This window comes from Cryptomeria japonica, chromosome 7 (assembly GCF_030272615.1).
Source record: "Cryptomeria japonica chromosome 7, Sugi_1.0, whole genome shotgun sequence".
Lineage (NCBI taxonomy): Eukaryota > Viridiplantae > Streptophyta > Pinopsida > Cupressales > Cupressaceae > Cryptomeria > Cryptomeria japonica.
The window spans coordinates 359,764,592-359,778,852 of record NC_081411.1 but is presented as its reverse complement, the minus strand read 5'-3'; the positions used below and the strand labels follow the sequence as shown (position 1 = coordinate 359,778,852).

At 36.3% G+C, this 14,261-nt stretch overlaps 1 protein-coding gene across 1 annotated transcript; it reads right to left on the bottom strand.

The window, feature by feature from the left end:
• Positions 1 to 7,270: 7,270 nt before the first annotated feature.
• Positions 7,271 to 11,216, bottom strand: LOC131050274 (monooxygenase 2). Its single transcript, XM_057984471.2, has 5 exons — positions 10,820 to 11,216; positions 10,011 to 10,160; positions 9,679 to 9,895; positions 9,353 to 9,581; positions 7,271 to 8,038 (listed from the first exon to the last, which is right to left on the bottom strand). The coding sequence occupies exons 1-5, from the start codon at positions 10,900 to 10,902 to the stop codon at positions 7,521 to 7,523; spliced, it is 1,197 nt and encodes a 398-aa protein (XP_057840454.2). The 5' UTR covers positions 10,903 to 11,216; the 3' UTR covers positions 7,271 to 7,520.
• Positions 11,217 to 14,261: the final 3,045 nt, after the last annotated feature.

Below are 14,261 nucleotides of genomic sequence, written 5' to 3'. Positions count from 1 at the left end.
GAAGAACAGGTATGAAGAATCCTCCTCCCAATTACCACACAAAACACATATGGAAGGCCCAAGGAACCCACGCTTGCAAATATTGTCCCAGGTTAGACATCTATTCAAAGCCAAAGTCCAAGAAAAATAGTTACACTTCGGCCAAGAGAAATTATTCCACACATATTTCCACCAATGCACCTCCCTCCCCTCCAATCTACAGGACAACAACTCCTAGTACCCACTAGCCACAGTAAAAACGCCCTTAGGATTCGGGGACCAAGCAAGTCTATCCCTATCCTTAAGGGAACTATAGTGTCTACTTGCCAAAATTCCATGCAACTTAGCACAATCTTCATCCATACCAACAACTGGCCATTCATTAGGAACCTTCCACTGCTCCATCTCCAATTGCTCACACCTATAAATAGCCTTAAAATCGCTCACTCTAGACCACCCTGCCTCCAGGAACCTCTAGCAAAGATTCCCAAGGTTAGGAAACTAATCAATGATGGGGGGGTATCCATCCCAAGAGTCAAACCAAAAAATCACCTCTTCCCCCCTCTTACATTTCCAAAAAAGTCCTTCCTTTATAAGTGCAGCCCCTTTCTTAAGATTACTTTAAATCGCTGAGCCTTTTCCTGCAAGTATCTTGGGATTTCCCCCTTCGGGATCCTCTACATATACTTGTAAGATAAAATCCTAGCCCAGCCTCGATCCTATTCAACACACCACCTCTAGTACAATTTAGCCACCAAAGCCTCCCCAAATAAAGTAGATTGCCTTAAGCCAAGCCCACCCGACTATTTTGAGATACACACCAAGTCCCATTTGACAAGACACCATTTATAGGAGGACAGGTTGCCTGCCCATAAGAATTGCCTTGCCAGAGAGTCCAATCCCTTCACAAACCACTTTGGGGCCACTTGGAGCATACATCGATAAATCAGAAGAGCCTGAACCATCGACGGGATCAGTTGAACCCACCCAACAAAGGATAACCATTTGTGTGTCCAATGTTCAACCTTCATGCAAAATTTGTCTAGGATACCCTGCCACGAGTCCCTGGGAGGATTACCAGTAGAGATAGGAATACCCAGGTAAGTCAAGGGAAGAGAACTGACCTGAAATCCCAAGATATGAGCAATCCTCCTTCAAATAGTTATAGGTGTGTTGAAAAAGAGGGTGGAAGATTTATCCTCATTGATCAACTGGCCTGAAGCAACAAGATATACATCCAAGACTTTACGCAGATTTATAACTTCTCTAATCTGAGCTAGTCCCATCAGGGTCGTGTCATCTACAAACTACAAATGGGACTGAGGAGGCATGTCATTACCCCAACTCCAACCTTGAATAATACCCAGACCCACATTATACTTAATCAACCTCCCCATACCCTAAACCAAAAGAATCAATAAGTACGAGGAGAGAGGGTCCCCCTATGAAGACCCCTAGATGCACCAAACAACTCAGTATCATCTCCATTAATTAGCACATAGAAAGAGGTAGATGAAACACAACTCATTACCCATTGGATCTATTCATTAGTAAAGCCAAAAGCCCTAAGAATCTTATGGAGAAAGGACCAACGGACTATATCATAAGCCTTTGCCATATCCAGCTTGATAAACATAGATGTTTCCTTGGAGATTGCCATAGAATGAATGGTCTCGGTAGCAATGACCACACCATTCAAGATTTAGCGACCCTCCACAAACCCACTCTGCTCCTCAGAAATGACACCCCCAAGCCAATTCTTCAACCTTTTGCTATCAACTTAGAAATAATCTTATAAATCACATTACGTAGAGAGATAGGATGGAATTGGCCTAACCAGTTAGCCCCATCACACTTGGGGATGAGTGCAATGAAAGTCACATTCAAAGCTCGAAGCATCTACTTATTCCTCTGAGACTCTTGGACCACCTCCAATAAGTCCAATTTGATAATATCCCAGAAATATTGATAGAACTCAATCAGAAACCCATTCGGTCCAGGAGCTTTCCCCTTCTTCATGTGAGAAACAATCCTCTCAAGTTCTTCCAACAAAATAGGACCCATAAGTTACTCATTCATCTCCCTAGTAACTAGAGAAGGAATACAAGCAAGAATCTTATTCTCCTCTTCCGATTCCCCCTGAGTATCCTTACTAAAATGGGACCGGAAATACTGCAAAGACTCCCTAGAAATCTCCTACAAGGATAAACATTGCTTACCTCTATCATTAACCAGAAAAGGATTGGAATTGAAATGTCTTCTTACTTTCACTTAATTGAAGAAGAACGCAGTATTCTTATCCCCTGCTTGAAGCCAATCAATATGAGCTCTCTATTTCCATTAGATTTCTTCCCTAAGCTCCCACTCCTCTAAAGCCTTGACTGACCTGTCTTCCTCCCTAATCAAGGCTTCTAACAAATCATGCTCTCTTATTTCTCTGGTATAGCCATTCAACTCTAATTGAGCAGCTATCTTAGCATGAAAAATATTCCCGAAACACTGACGATTCCATCGTTTAAGTTGAAACTTAACAAATTGCAGCTACTTGGCAAAAGTGTAAATATCAGTGCCAAAGGCTAGCCTCCCTTTCCTCCACCACTCTGCAACATGATCCTGCAAAGAAGGATCTCGTAACCACGTTTGCTGGAATTTGAATGAAGGAGTGCGAGCGACCTGAGAAAACGAAGACACCAAATTTATGGGTCAGTGGTCCGAACCTCTCCAATCTAAAATCTTAGAGCATGTGGACCACCCCCCACCAACCCAAAAACTATAAACCAGAAAGCGATCTATCCTCTCTGCAATCCAATACTCCCCTACCCTCTTGTTGTTCCAAGTAAACAGACCATTACCAGGCTTAATTTCAACAAGATGCAAGGTTGATATACTATCCCGAAGAAGGAAGGAAGAAGGTTCCAATCGCATAACACCACCCTTCATCTCACTCAACTCTAAGATGGCATTGAAATCACCTACCATAATCCATGGATGAAAAGGGAACAACCCTTGCATAAAAGAAATATGAAACCACAAATTCTGCTTTCCCTGAAGATCAGTGGGGCCATAAATGTTAGTAAACAAGATATATTCCCCAGTCTCAAGACTAGAAGCAACCTTTGATAAAGAAGATCTAGAAGCAACCCACCATATAGGATGAATCCTCAAGGGGTTCCAAAGATAGGCCACCCCTCCAGATGAGCCAAATGCTCCAATACACTAACACTCGTCTCTCCCCCATAGCTTCGGCGCCAGACCCAACATACTTTCCACATATAATATAGTTTCCTACAAGAAAAGGACATTAGAAGAATGACTCCTTATCAACTCCCGAACAACTTTTTGTCTAGAGCCACTGTTCAAGCCCCTCATATTCCATGATAGAAAAATCATTTTGGGGGATTGGAAAAATGAGAATCCAAAGTCTTTAGTGACCCTAACTCAACCAAATTCTCCCCCATCAATTTGATCTTATCCAAGTCCTTCTTTTTGCCAACCTTTGAAATCTTCTTCATTGCTCCTTTTTTAATGTCTTTCTGGTGAAGACCTAGATGTAAGGAGATCTTATTACTTTTTACCCCAACAAATTCCAATTTTTGTGCTGTAGGAGAAACATCCCCCCAGCCAACTTCACTTCAGCAACAGAAATGGGTCCCAAACTACTAGTTGATCCATCTCCATTTACTGACTCTCAACCACCTGGTGAACCTGGGTAGAATCCTAATTCACACTATTGGGAACCAACCCTGATGCACTTTGATCCAAAGGAATTAATCCCGAATTCACCTCCTATTGGCTAAGGTCATCCAAGGCTTAAAATCTATTAAAGGTATCCTCCTCATGTCTCTCCTACAAAGACCTCTTTTGTCCCCAATTCATGTTCTTTGTCTTAACTGGGACAAAACCATTAGCACCCACCACCTCATCAAACATGGTAGCTTTTCCTTTATCAGCCCCATCTAGGTTACGGGAAGGTTGTTGAGGTTGACACACAACCAGTTATACCTAGGGCACTTGTGCTGCAAATGACCATACTCATGACACAGACGACGCCGAAATGGTAAAGTCTCATAATCCAACTGATGGACCCAAGAATAAGAGCCTGCACACATATCTATAGCATATGGCAGAGGCTTAATAAGACCAATTTCAACACAGATACGAGTGAAAGTCATTACCTTTCTCCCCAAGGTTTGCGTTGAAGATCCAATCAACTTCCCAAGCAATGAAGCGAGCATTCGCAACACATCCTCTCGACAACATTCCACCAAAAACATGGTAAACGAACCCACATTGGGACCCTATTCGAGAGCTCCTCGAAAGGGTTAAACCCTACATGCCAAGGTTTGATGAACAACCCCACCTGGTTATAAAAATAAGTTCAATAGCTTTCCATTATTTGTGTACAAGGATTCATGAGTGTTGTTGTAGTGATTCTAGAGGTGTTGTGATGTGTTGTGTTATTATTTTATTATATTTAATAATTGTTAACTACAACTCATCTTTTCCAAATGCCAAAGATCTTTTTGATCAGTGTTGTGTTGTTTTGGTATTGTGGGTTGTATTATGTAGCGTGTTTCCCAACATAGTTGTGAGATTTTCTTTGTAGATTGGGGATGTGTGTTATAGGAGTTTTTTTTTTTTTGTTAAGCTTGTATCAAATCATATGCTATGCATTTTCCATTTGGAAATTAAAAAATTAGATTTTTTTGTGTTTACAGTGACATTGGTGGTATTTGATTGTAATAGTTTTGTGAAATGGAGATAGAGAGATATAGATACACACATACAAATAAAGGATTGACAAAAAGAGAGGGTAAGACTTGAGAGAGAGAGAGAGAGAGAGAGAGAGAGAGAGAGAGAGAGAGAGAGAGAGAGAGAGGGAGGGAGGGAGGGAGGGAGGGAGGGAGTGAGAGGGAGAGAAAGACAATGCTAATAGCATGTCAATTACAAAAAATTTCCTATCTAAATTTTTTTATGATCTTATAATACATAGAATCTACATTATAAATCCTAGAGATCTTAAACCACTCTCAAACATCCTACCAATATATACATAAAATGCACTAACGAAGAGGGAGAGAGAGGGGAATACAAAATGCTAGTGCAAAACATTTGACGAGGTGCTCGCCAAATTTTAAAATGCATGTTTTACATTTGGTGAGTGCCGAATTTGGTGAAAAGGGTTGCATTGGAAAATAACAAGCCTTAGGAGTAGATTTTCTTTGGGCATCAAACCTAAAGGCTTGGATGAACTTTTCAAGCCCGAGACATGTTTTTCTAAATCATAAAAAAAATTCTCACATTTTTGTTTGTGCTCTCCATCAAGTTTGCACGTGTTTCAATGTAAATAAAAAAAACTTCACAATGGTGTTAAGGTCACTCTTAGCTATCTAACCATGTATTTCTTAAAAAAGAATTGTTATGTTAAGGTTTTAATCTCTATTTTCTTTTGTTAATGCATGTTTGTATTTTGTTAAAATCCAACATGTGCTATTTTGGGCATGGATTTTACTTGTTCATTAAATTTTGAAACAAATTACATTTTTTGAAACTAGACTTTGTTCTACACATATTGAGAAAAAATGATTTTTTATTAGATTTTATAAACTTTAGGGGAGATCATGCTCAAATTTCTATTTTTCAAGACATGTCCACTTCAAAAATTAGTAAAAAATCATATATTCACAAAAAAATAGCAAAAAAATAGCAAAAAAATGTGGTATAAACTAAATGGTGTTAGCTAGTTTCTCATTGGAGTGATTTTCAAAATTCTAACAAAAAACTTCAAATTTTAGGGGCATCCAATTTGACGCTATGTTGTATTTACATGGTAAAAACAAGACAAAAAAATGCAGTACCCCTTTTTGAAACCCTTAATATCAACCATTTTTTTTTTAAATAGTAGTTAAGAAAGTAGATTCAGAGCGCTACAACTCTTCTTCTTATTGCATCTTCAATTTTTTAGTGTAGCTATCTTCAATTTCTCATCGAAGTTCAGAATTTGTTGATTTAAAATAAAAAAGTGGCATCTTAAGACCCCTTTTGGTCCCCCATCTTGATACAAATACTCAATATTGTATAAAGCATGCACCTAGCATATCTTTTGGCTACTTTTCAAAAATTTAAATATTTTATCAAAAGCCTCCTAAGGTGTGCATTTGGATACTTTTGTCCATTTTTATCTTTATGTATAGTTTGACCATTTTTCCTTAGAGCACAAACTCAAGGCTGCTTAGAACTTTGCATTGATTCAAATAATTTTTTGAAATGTCGCTTAGAACATTTTTTTCACTTTTTGAAAGGCCACTTACGATGTAATCTTTTTAAACATGTTATGGAACTTTTCAAGGCTACTTTTGGACATTCATATTTTTCAACTTTTGGACAAAAATGCTTGCAAAAAACTCAACCATATGTTCTAGCCACTTTTATGTCATGCTCTTTTTTTTCATTTCATTGTTTTTATAAAGGCAATGGCTAAAGATGACAAATACAACATTAATAATCTTAAAAGACAAGGATTTTATAATGACATTTAATGGACAAATGATAATTTTTTAGCTTGAAAGATAAAATTTGATAATACTAAAAATTATGTATGGTTGAAGCAAACTTGATAGATGAACATACATATTTTACACAACATTTTTTTCATTTATGTTGGTATGCAGGATTATATTAAACATCAAAGTGTTCAATAATCAATGGTAAATGTTTGCCAATAAAAACAGGATAACTACTTACTACTTTTGAGCATGAATGAGATGTAAAATTGTAATTGAATATTTGACCATTTAACCAATTAATGTTTAAATAGAGTCTATAAAAGGAATAAATTTAAAAGGGAAGGAGACCAACTTAATCCACAACTTTAGGATTTCTACCTTCTAGATATTTTTATAGTTGTCGATAAATCAATCCAAATTTTCAATTTCTAGAAAATTGTCAATTATAGACTTGTATGTTTTGATATTATATAAAAACCCTCTAACTGAAAATCTAATTGTCTATCATTTTGATTTAGTATTCATTTATACAATATTCCATGAATAGTGGTTCAAAAAAATGCATCTCTTGTGATCACGAATTGATATATCTATAATTCTTAAACATCACAAAATATTCACTATAAAAATGTAAAACATCTTAAACATTTCACAATAACAAATTAATTGAATAATGGTTCAAAGAAACTCATCTCTTGTGATCATGAATTAAAATATCCATAATTAAACAATTACCCTACAATATCCAATGCAAAAAAACTAAAACATCTCACAACACTTCATGATAACAAATTGCAATGTTCATTTTATAGAGTAAATGAAGTAAGAATTTTGATGCTTTTTTAATGCATTAAAGAAATTGCCAACTACCCCACATCATAAGTCTTGAAGTGTTTGAAGATTAGGAAGGTTGTCATTGCAAATCCTAACCCACCTTCAAGTAACCATGATCAAAGAAGTGACAAAGTTCAAAGGAAATCAAACCACATCAGCCATTGACAAACATTGGGCATCCTTGTCACAAGAATTTAGACTTTAAGAAAGGGTTGGAAGAGTGCCACAATCATACTCTGTATGACGAAGCATCTTGGGTGAAAGTTTATTGAAGACAACTTTCTCCCTAATGAGCTTTGGCAACCACCAACTTCCACTTTGCACAATTCCCGAAATAGAGGATCCCACCCCCATTCCAAAAACTCTCTTTTTCCTCTTTTCTACATATTTATTCAATGCCACCTCAATCTCAAGTGATTTATCCAAATCTACTTCTGCCAAGCATTTCCCCAATATGATCGAGTCCTCGAGAGCCAAAGCCCCGCCCTGCCCCAAGTCAGGAGTCATCGGATGCATCGCATCTCCCGCCACAGTCACATTACCTTTATGTGCTTTACCTGCTAGAAATGGCCAAAGGTAGCGATACTTCAAAATGGCTAGGCTTAAACTACTAGGAACTGATCTCTTTATAACCTCCATTATTTCTTTGCTCCCAAGACCTTCTGCTAACTGTTGTGCTTCTTCTTGAAGGATATTTGCATCATATGAGATTTTTGCATCTACATTTAGAAACCAGAAACACAAATAGTGTGTTAAAGGAAAATTTAAAAAAATAAAATTGGTGTTAATTATTTTATTATTATTTTTTATTGGTGTTTATTTTAAATTAATTTTATATTGTATCAATGAAATTCAAATTTTTAAATTCTAATTAGTTATAAAAAATTATCAAGGTTGTTTGGCATAATGACACAGTCATGTTGTAGGCACAATAATTTTGAGCTCAAATCTTCACAATATCTGTTCGAAAAAATTATGAAAGTTATTATTAAAAAAAAAAACAAGTCTAAAAATTGATACCAAAAAAAAACAACATTTTTTTAATTGTTACCAAAAAATCAAAAAATTGATACCAATAGCTGTTATAGCTAATTTTATGCACCCACTTCTGGGTAGTAACAACACATGTTGTGGGGGATTTGTTATGCACACAAGGGTCAAAAAGTGCACTTTTCAATGTGTCACTCAATATCTATTTAAAGATGCCCCAATAACCATGCACTTAAAATTGTCAATACTTATGCACAAATGCCCTAGTAGTCGCGTGCTATGGGTACCAATAAAGGTGCACAAATGTACCAATTATGGTCCAAAAATGCTAACTATTGGGGTTAAAGTGGGCAGCTATTGGTACATATGAAATTTATTAATGGGCTTTTAGTAATCATTTTTGGGGTTTTTTTAAATTTAGTAATTGGGAGATTAGGTGCGCAAGGAGTGAACAATAATTGGAACTATAATGGCTACCGATACTCTTCCTCTAGTGGCAAAAAAATGCCTAAAGATTTTGGGATCTTATTTTTATTCTAAGAAAACTTTTATAGGATTAAAAGGATTCATTTCATGTAAAATAATAAGTGTTCTTTTTATTATTTGAACTTTTATATCTATGTGATGGGCTACATGATATTTTTATGGAATAAAAAAGGTTCACATTTGCATATAATTGCTATAACTTCTCTTCTAATTTTCTTTGTTTTTTCTAACATTATATTGAGATATGACCAAAATCGTAACTGTATTCCAAATAACTTCATTGGATTAAATATTCAACAATACCAAAGATTATAAACAATCTAAATTTAAAGATAAATTTAATAGACTTGTCCATAGTAAAGACTACTTGTAATTTAGACTTATGCTTACTCAATTGTTGTACTACCTAGTGATATATTGACATTATTTATTCCAACTTGCTTAAATAAAAGAAAGCAAATAATGCAGAAAACAAACTGGTCCTGAAAAAACTAACCAGTGACTTTCGAGTCTAAGAAGCAGAACCAGAATATCAGACTAATGGTTTCAGTATTTACCTCGAGGAAGGCTCTTCCGAGTCAAGAACCACAAAGCGTCCCTTTCATTGCAAGGAGCGAAGCCCGCCCTTAATCCGTCTCCCCAGATCTGGAACGTCGTTGGCTCAAAATGGTGGCCCTGCGGAAAACTCCCTAAACCTAGAAACGTAGAGCGTCCAGCGAATTTTGGGGATCCAAACCCTAGCCACTTTGCCACCGTCGAATTAACTCCGTCGCATCCTATAATAACCTGAAATTTGGCCTCATTAACAAAACCCCTGCTAAAAATTCCTCTCCAATTACCCCAAACCCTCGTTAAAAATTCTACACCAGAAAAAAGAAGCTACCTTTGGCGAAATCTGGCTTCCATCATCAAGCGTTGCAATGCTTGAGTTGTCTTGCCTTTGGTGAATTGCAGAAATCTTTGAGCCGAATCGAATAGTATTTGCCGGCAGTGCTTGAGCCAGGGTTTGGAGAAGCTCTTTACGTAGCACGCAGCGCACATCATGGTCTTGCAGATCGATACTCTTGGTGAGGCCACTGGTTGTAGATAGCGTATCAATTCTTTTCAGAAACACAGGTAAAAAAATTTAGAATTTCATAATTGAACATAATAATAACAGGTATCTGGATATTTATGTACAGTAGTTTTTTAATTTGAATATCTTCAGCAATATACCTCTTTAATTGTGTGTGCTTGCGGCGAAGACTATCTCCCACGCCGAGAGCATCAAGAGCTCTCCAGCCGTTGTCCCAGATGGTGAGAGAGGCACCTGTCACTCGCAGTGAGCTTGCTTGTTCCAGCACAGTTACACTTTTCAATCCTAGTCTGCAACACCATTAATATTGATAAGTGGATATCCTATCTGAAATTTTATCAGAATTCAAGTCAAATTTACTCATAAGTGATATTTGCAGAGATGATAAGTGATATTTGCAGAGATGATTAGTGATTTTTGAAGAATTTATTTCATGAATATGAATGATTTATTTAAGGTAATATTTACAAAGATGATTGAGATCTGTTACAACTGCAATATTTTTTTTGTACATATAATTTTTTAACAGTTTAGGATACTAGGTATGAGATACGGTATGAATTTTTCATCCATATTTGACATCAGTTCTATAATCTATTATAAAAAATAAGGGGGAAAATTTTTCCATTCACATTTGAAATCAAGTTCTACAATCTGAAAAAGAAAAACAGAGATGTACCTTATAAACCGTTCAACATAGATTAAATATGTTAATTGAACGTTAATCTGTTTGTTATTAAGAATTTTTTAACATTCTGTTAAAGATTATTTGTTTTTCATTTCAAAATCAAGCCTTCTTTCACAGTAGCAGATTTCTATATTCAGCAAAATTTAATTTCTTGTGGATTTTTAATAAGCTAAACATTTTTGCCAGTAGATTAATCACAATCTAACACTAAACAAAAAGTTTATCCTCCAACAAAAGTTCATATTAGAGTTGTAATTATACCTATGCAGAGTAAGTGCAGTGGCTAAGCCAGCAATGCCACCGCCTGCAATTAAAATTTTGTTGCTGCTCTGTACATGTGCCATGCCAACAATTATGACCGCTAAAAATAAAGAACCAGCTCGCTATGGGATATTTGGGGTTTCCCGTTGTTTAAGCGTTCTGCTATATGTGAATTGAAGGACTCTTGCGTTGAGGAAAAAATGAGATATCTGCTTATATAAGTGAGCCGGCTTCGGCCATTGTCAAACTCAAATGTTAAGGCTTTCAAAAGAGGGCGTAGATAATTTGACTGACTTTATGTTCAGATACACGTGATTTTCATGGGTGGCGCTGAATTGGCATTAGTCAATGGAGTTCAGCAATTTGGGTATCAATGGTGGATCTGTTCTGGTGCATTGCGACACGGCTTAAACATCACACACTAAGCCTTTGACTGCTTAGGTGGCAGTTGTGGGCCCATTTCCTTCGCCAAGCTCTGCTTCCGTCCGTTCCCGTTTCCGTTAGCGCTCAAATTCAAAACTTTCTCCCACGCAAATTTCAATGGATGCCCGTATATGTTCGATCGCAGCCCGTGGGCAGTTTTTATTTCCCACTGCTCTGCTAGCTCATGCTAAAATGGGAGCTTTCTGAACAGGGTTTGGACATCCAAGAAAGTGCAATAGAAGGGGGATTATTTTTATATATTAGTTGGAAATGCTCTTGTAAACATGTATGCAAAAATGTGGAAGCAAAAACAAAGCACGTGAACTATTTGATCGGGTGCCTCAAAGAAATGCGGTCTCATTGAATGCTTTTGCAGAATCCGAGATTGTTGGCAACAATTTGAACAGGGCGTCGCTTATGCCTATTGAAGGGAAACAACACCAAAGATTCCTGAGCACCAATGACATAGAAAGAATACTCCGCATCCAGGACCTCCAATGTCTGGTTTTGGCTGCCATCCCGTGGATTGAACCGACTTAGCAGCAACTATGTTGTCATCTGTTACTCCGTATGATTAGAGGATATGCACAAAAATGATTTGTTGAAAAGGATTTAGAAGCTTTCAACAAAATGCGATTGGCAGGCGTAATGCCAAACTCCGCAACGTGTGCCATGATCCTCACAGCCTGTGCAAAAATGGGGTTTTGGAACAGGGTATGGAGATCCAGCACACAATAAATGGTAGAGGAATTTTGGAGATGTAGCTGAAACTTTCCTGGCAGACATGTATGCAAAATGTGTAAGCATAGAAAAGGAGCGTGAACTGTTTGATTGAATGCCTCCGAAAATTGTTTGGCAGAACGATATGTAAAATGTGGAAGCACAGACAAGGGACCTGAACTGTTTGACAGAATGCCTCAAAGGAACATGTTTTCTTGGAATGCCCTGATTGCAGGATATTAACAAAATGGGTTGGGGATCTACCTCTTCTTAGGTACCAAAACATTCAATAGTAGGCTGTAAAATCTCATAACTTTAAATATTTTACAATTTCCTTATTCAATATTATGAATCTACTTTTAATGTCGCGAGTAATTATCAATTGAAGCAAATTCGTACCATTCAAATCTTTAGAGAAAAAAAATACTCATATATATAAGGGTAATATTGTCAACAATTACTTGGATGGCTGTGATACTCTTTTTTCAAATATTTTATGTCTAATGGCCTAGCTAAATTCCTTATCACTAAAGAGAGTGTAGATATTACACAAAGAAAGAGATGTCAATGTTGGCATTACCTGAAATGAATCCTTTGATAACATCCATACTAAAAACTTCTAAAATGACAGCTACAACATCAGTAGTGTGGTAGAAAATTTTTGATTTTCAATCTAGCTTTGATGATCTTCATGAGGATATTATGTTTGTTAGTTGTGTCTTTTGTTGGTAGGGGAAGAGCACCAATAGATAACATAGTTCCAATTACCGTCACCTTATTGTCATGTTGACCCCCCAATAGTCGTCATAGTGAAAACACCACTAATAAATTTGTTTTGTACCAATAGCCGATCATTTTTTGTAATTAATTGGCCCATTTGTGCACCACTATTGGAACATTTGTCCCATTTGTGCACCACTATTGGGACATTTGTCAACAAGTACTAGCAATTTTGAGTTGACGGTTACTGGAACATCTTTAGTTAGGTATTAGGCGACACTTTGAAATGTGTACTTTTTGACCTTTGTGTGCATAATTGATTCCATAGCGTGCATCGTTACTACCCAGAAGCCAGATCAATAGCTATAAGAAGTTAAGTCGCATATGAAGACAACTAAAAAAAAAATCAAAATTTGATGTACCGTTAAGGATCTGTGGGTGCGCGAAGTTAGCTATGACGGCTACTGGTGCTCTTCCCCTATATCTGTATTTTGTTTACGAGTATGATATTATGTTTTCGAGTTGAGGTATTATAAACATTTAATATTAATCTTGTTTTACTAAGATAAATTGTAATAAAATGTTGTCCTACATTAATGTAGTGTGCATGAGAACATTGTTAAATTCACGTAATGTGGTGGCTTTTGGCCATTATGACAAATTTCCATGGAGTGGTATTTTGGTGCATTTTATGTTTTTACATTTGGGTGGCCTATAGTTCAATGACCACCATGATAATCAAGCACCAATATTTGAAGGAAAGGGGATCCTTTGAGAAGAGCTCAACTCATGGATAAAAGATTACTTTAAATCTTCACTTGTAATGATATAGTTGTCTTGAGGTTTTTTAAAGTTTGTCTTGGGTATTTAGATAATAATGTCCCATATATTATAAGGCTTATGTAAGGGAGGATTTCATAGTGATTGATAGTAGCTCTCTCCAATGTAGCTTAGAGTATAGATTATATGCTTTCTATTTCCTACACATTTCAAGGATATGGAGGTGTTGAATTTTAAGGAAATGGTGGTAAATGTAGAATAAAATTATTAGTAATGATGTTAAGAACATTTATTCAATTCCTTTAGGATTTATACCTATGGACAGTGAAGAATTGAAGCTAGCACATTGTAAGTTGTTATTTTCGTGATTTTTGTGTAGATGTAGGGTTCATGTATTGACAACTTTCATGATGATTTATAATATGTCTCAAGTCTAGAGGTCTCGAGTGACTTCACAATTTTAATCTTTTTGTGTAAGTAAGATCAACAAAGCTTAGCATAAGAAGGATTTATCTCGTGAAGTAGATTCCCATCACTTGATTCCATAGCCAGTAGTGTCGTAAGGGATCTAAAGAAAAACCCTAACATAATATTGATTAAAAAGTTAGTGGATTACAATATGGTAGAGAATTCAAGATTTTGGCATTATGGAGCTTGTTGATTCCTTTGCTATTTATGATATTTTTGGTTATGGTCATGGTGTTTGTAGGGAGTGGCATTTAAAATTTATATGTATTTTTTACTTTTTTTGTTTAATATGTTTGTAATGGTAATTTAATGTTCCTTCATGTTTTTTGTA

Bases quoted from the DNA above. Each gene is read 5' to 3' on its own strand.
- LOC131050274 (XM_057984471.2), bottom strand. From the start codon at position 10,902: ATGGCACATGTACAGAGCAGCAACAAAATTTTAATTGCAGGCGGTGGC. The intron at 9,582-9,678 runs GTAGCTTCTTTT...GCCAAATTTCAG, and splicing joins GAAGCCAGATTTCGCCAAAG to GTTATTATAGGATGCGACGG. The intron at 8,039-9,352 runs GTAAATACTGAA...TTCTAAATGTAG, and splicing joins TCGGAAGAGCCTTCCTCGAG to ATGCAAAAATCTCATATGAT.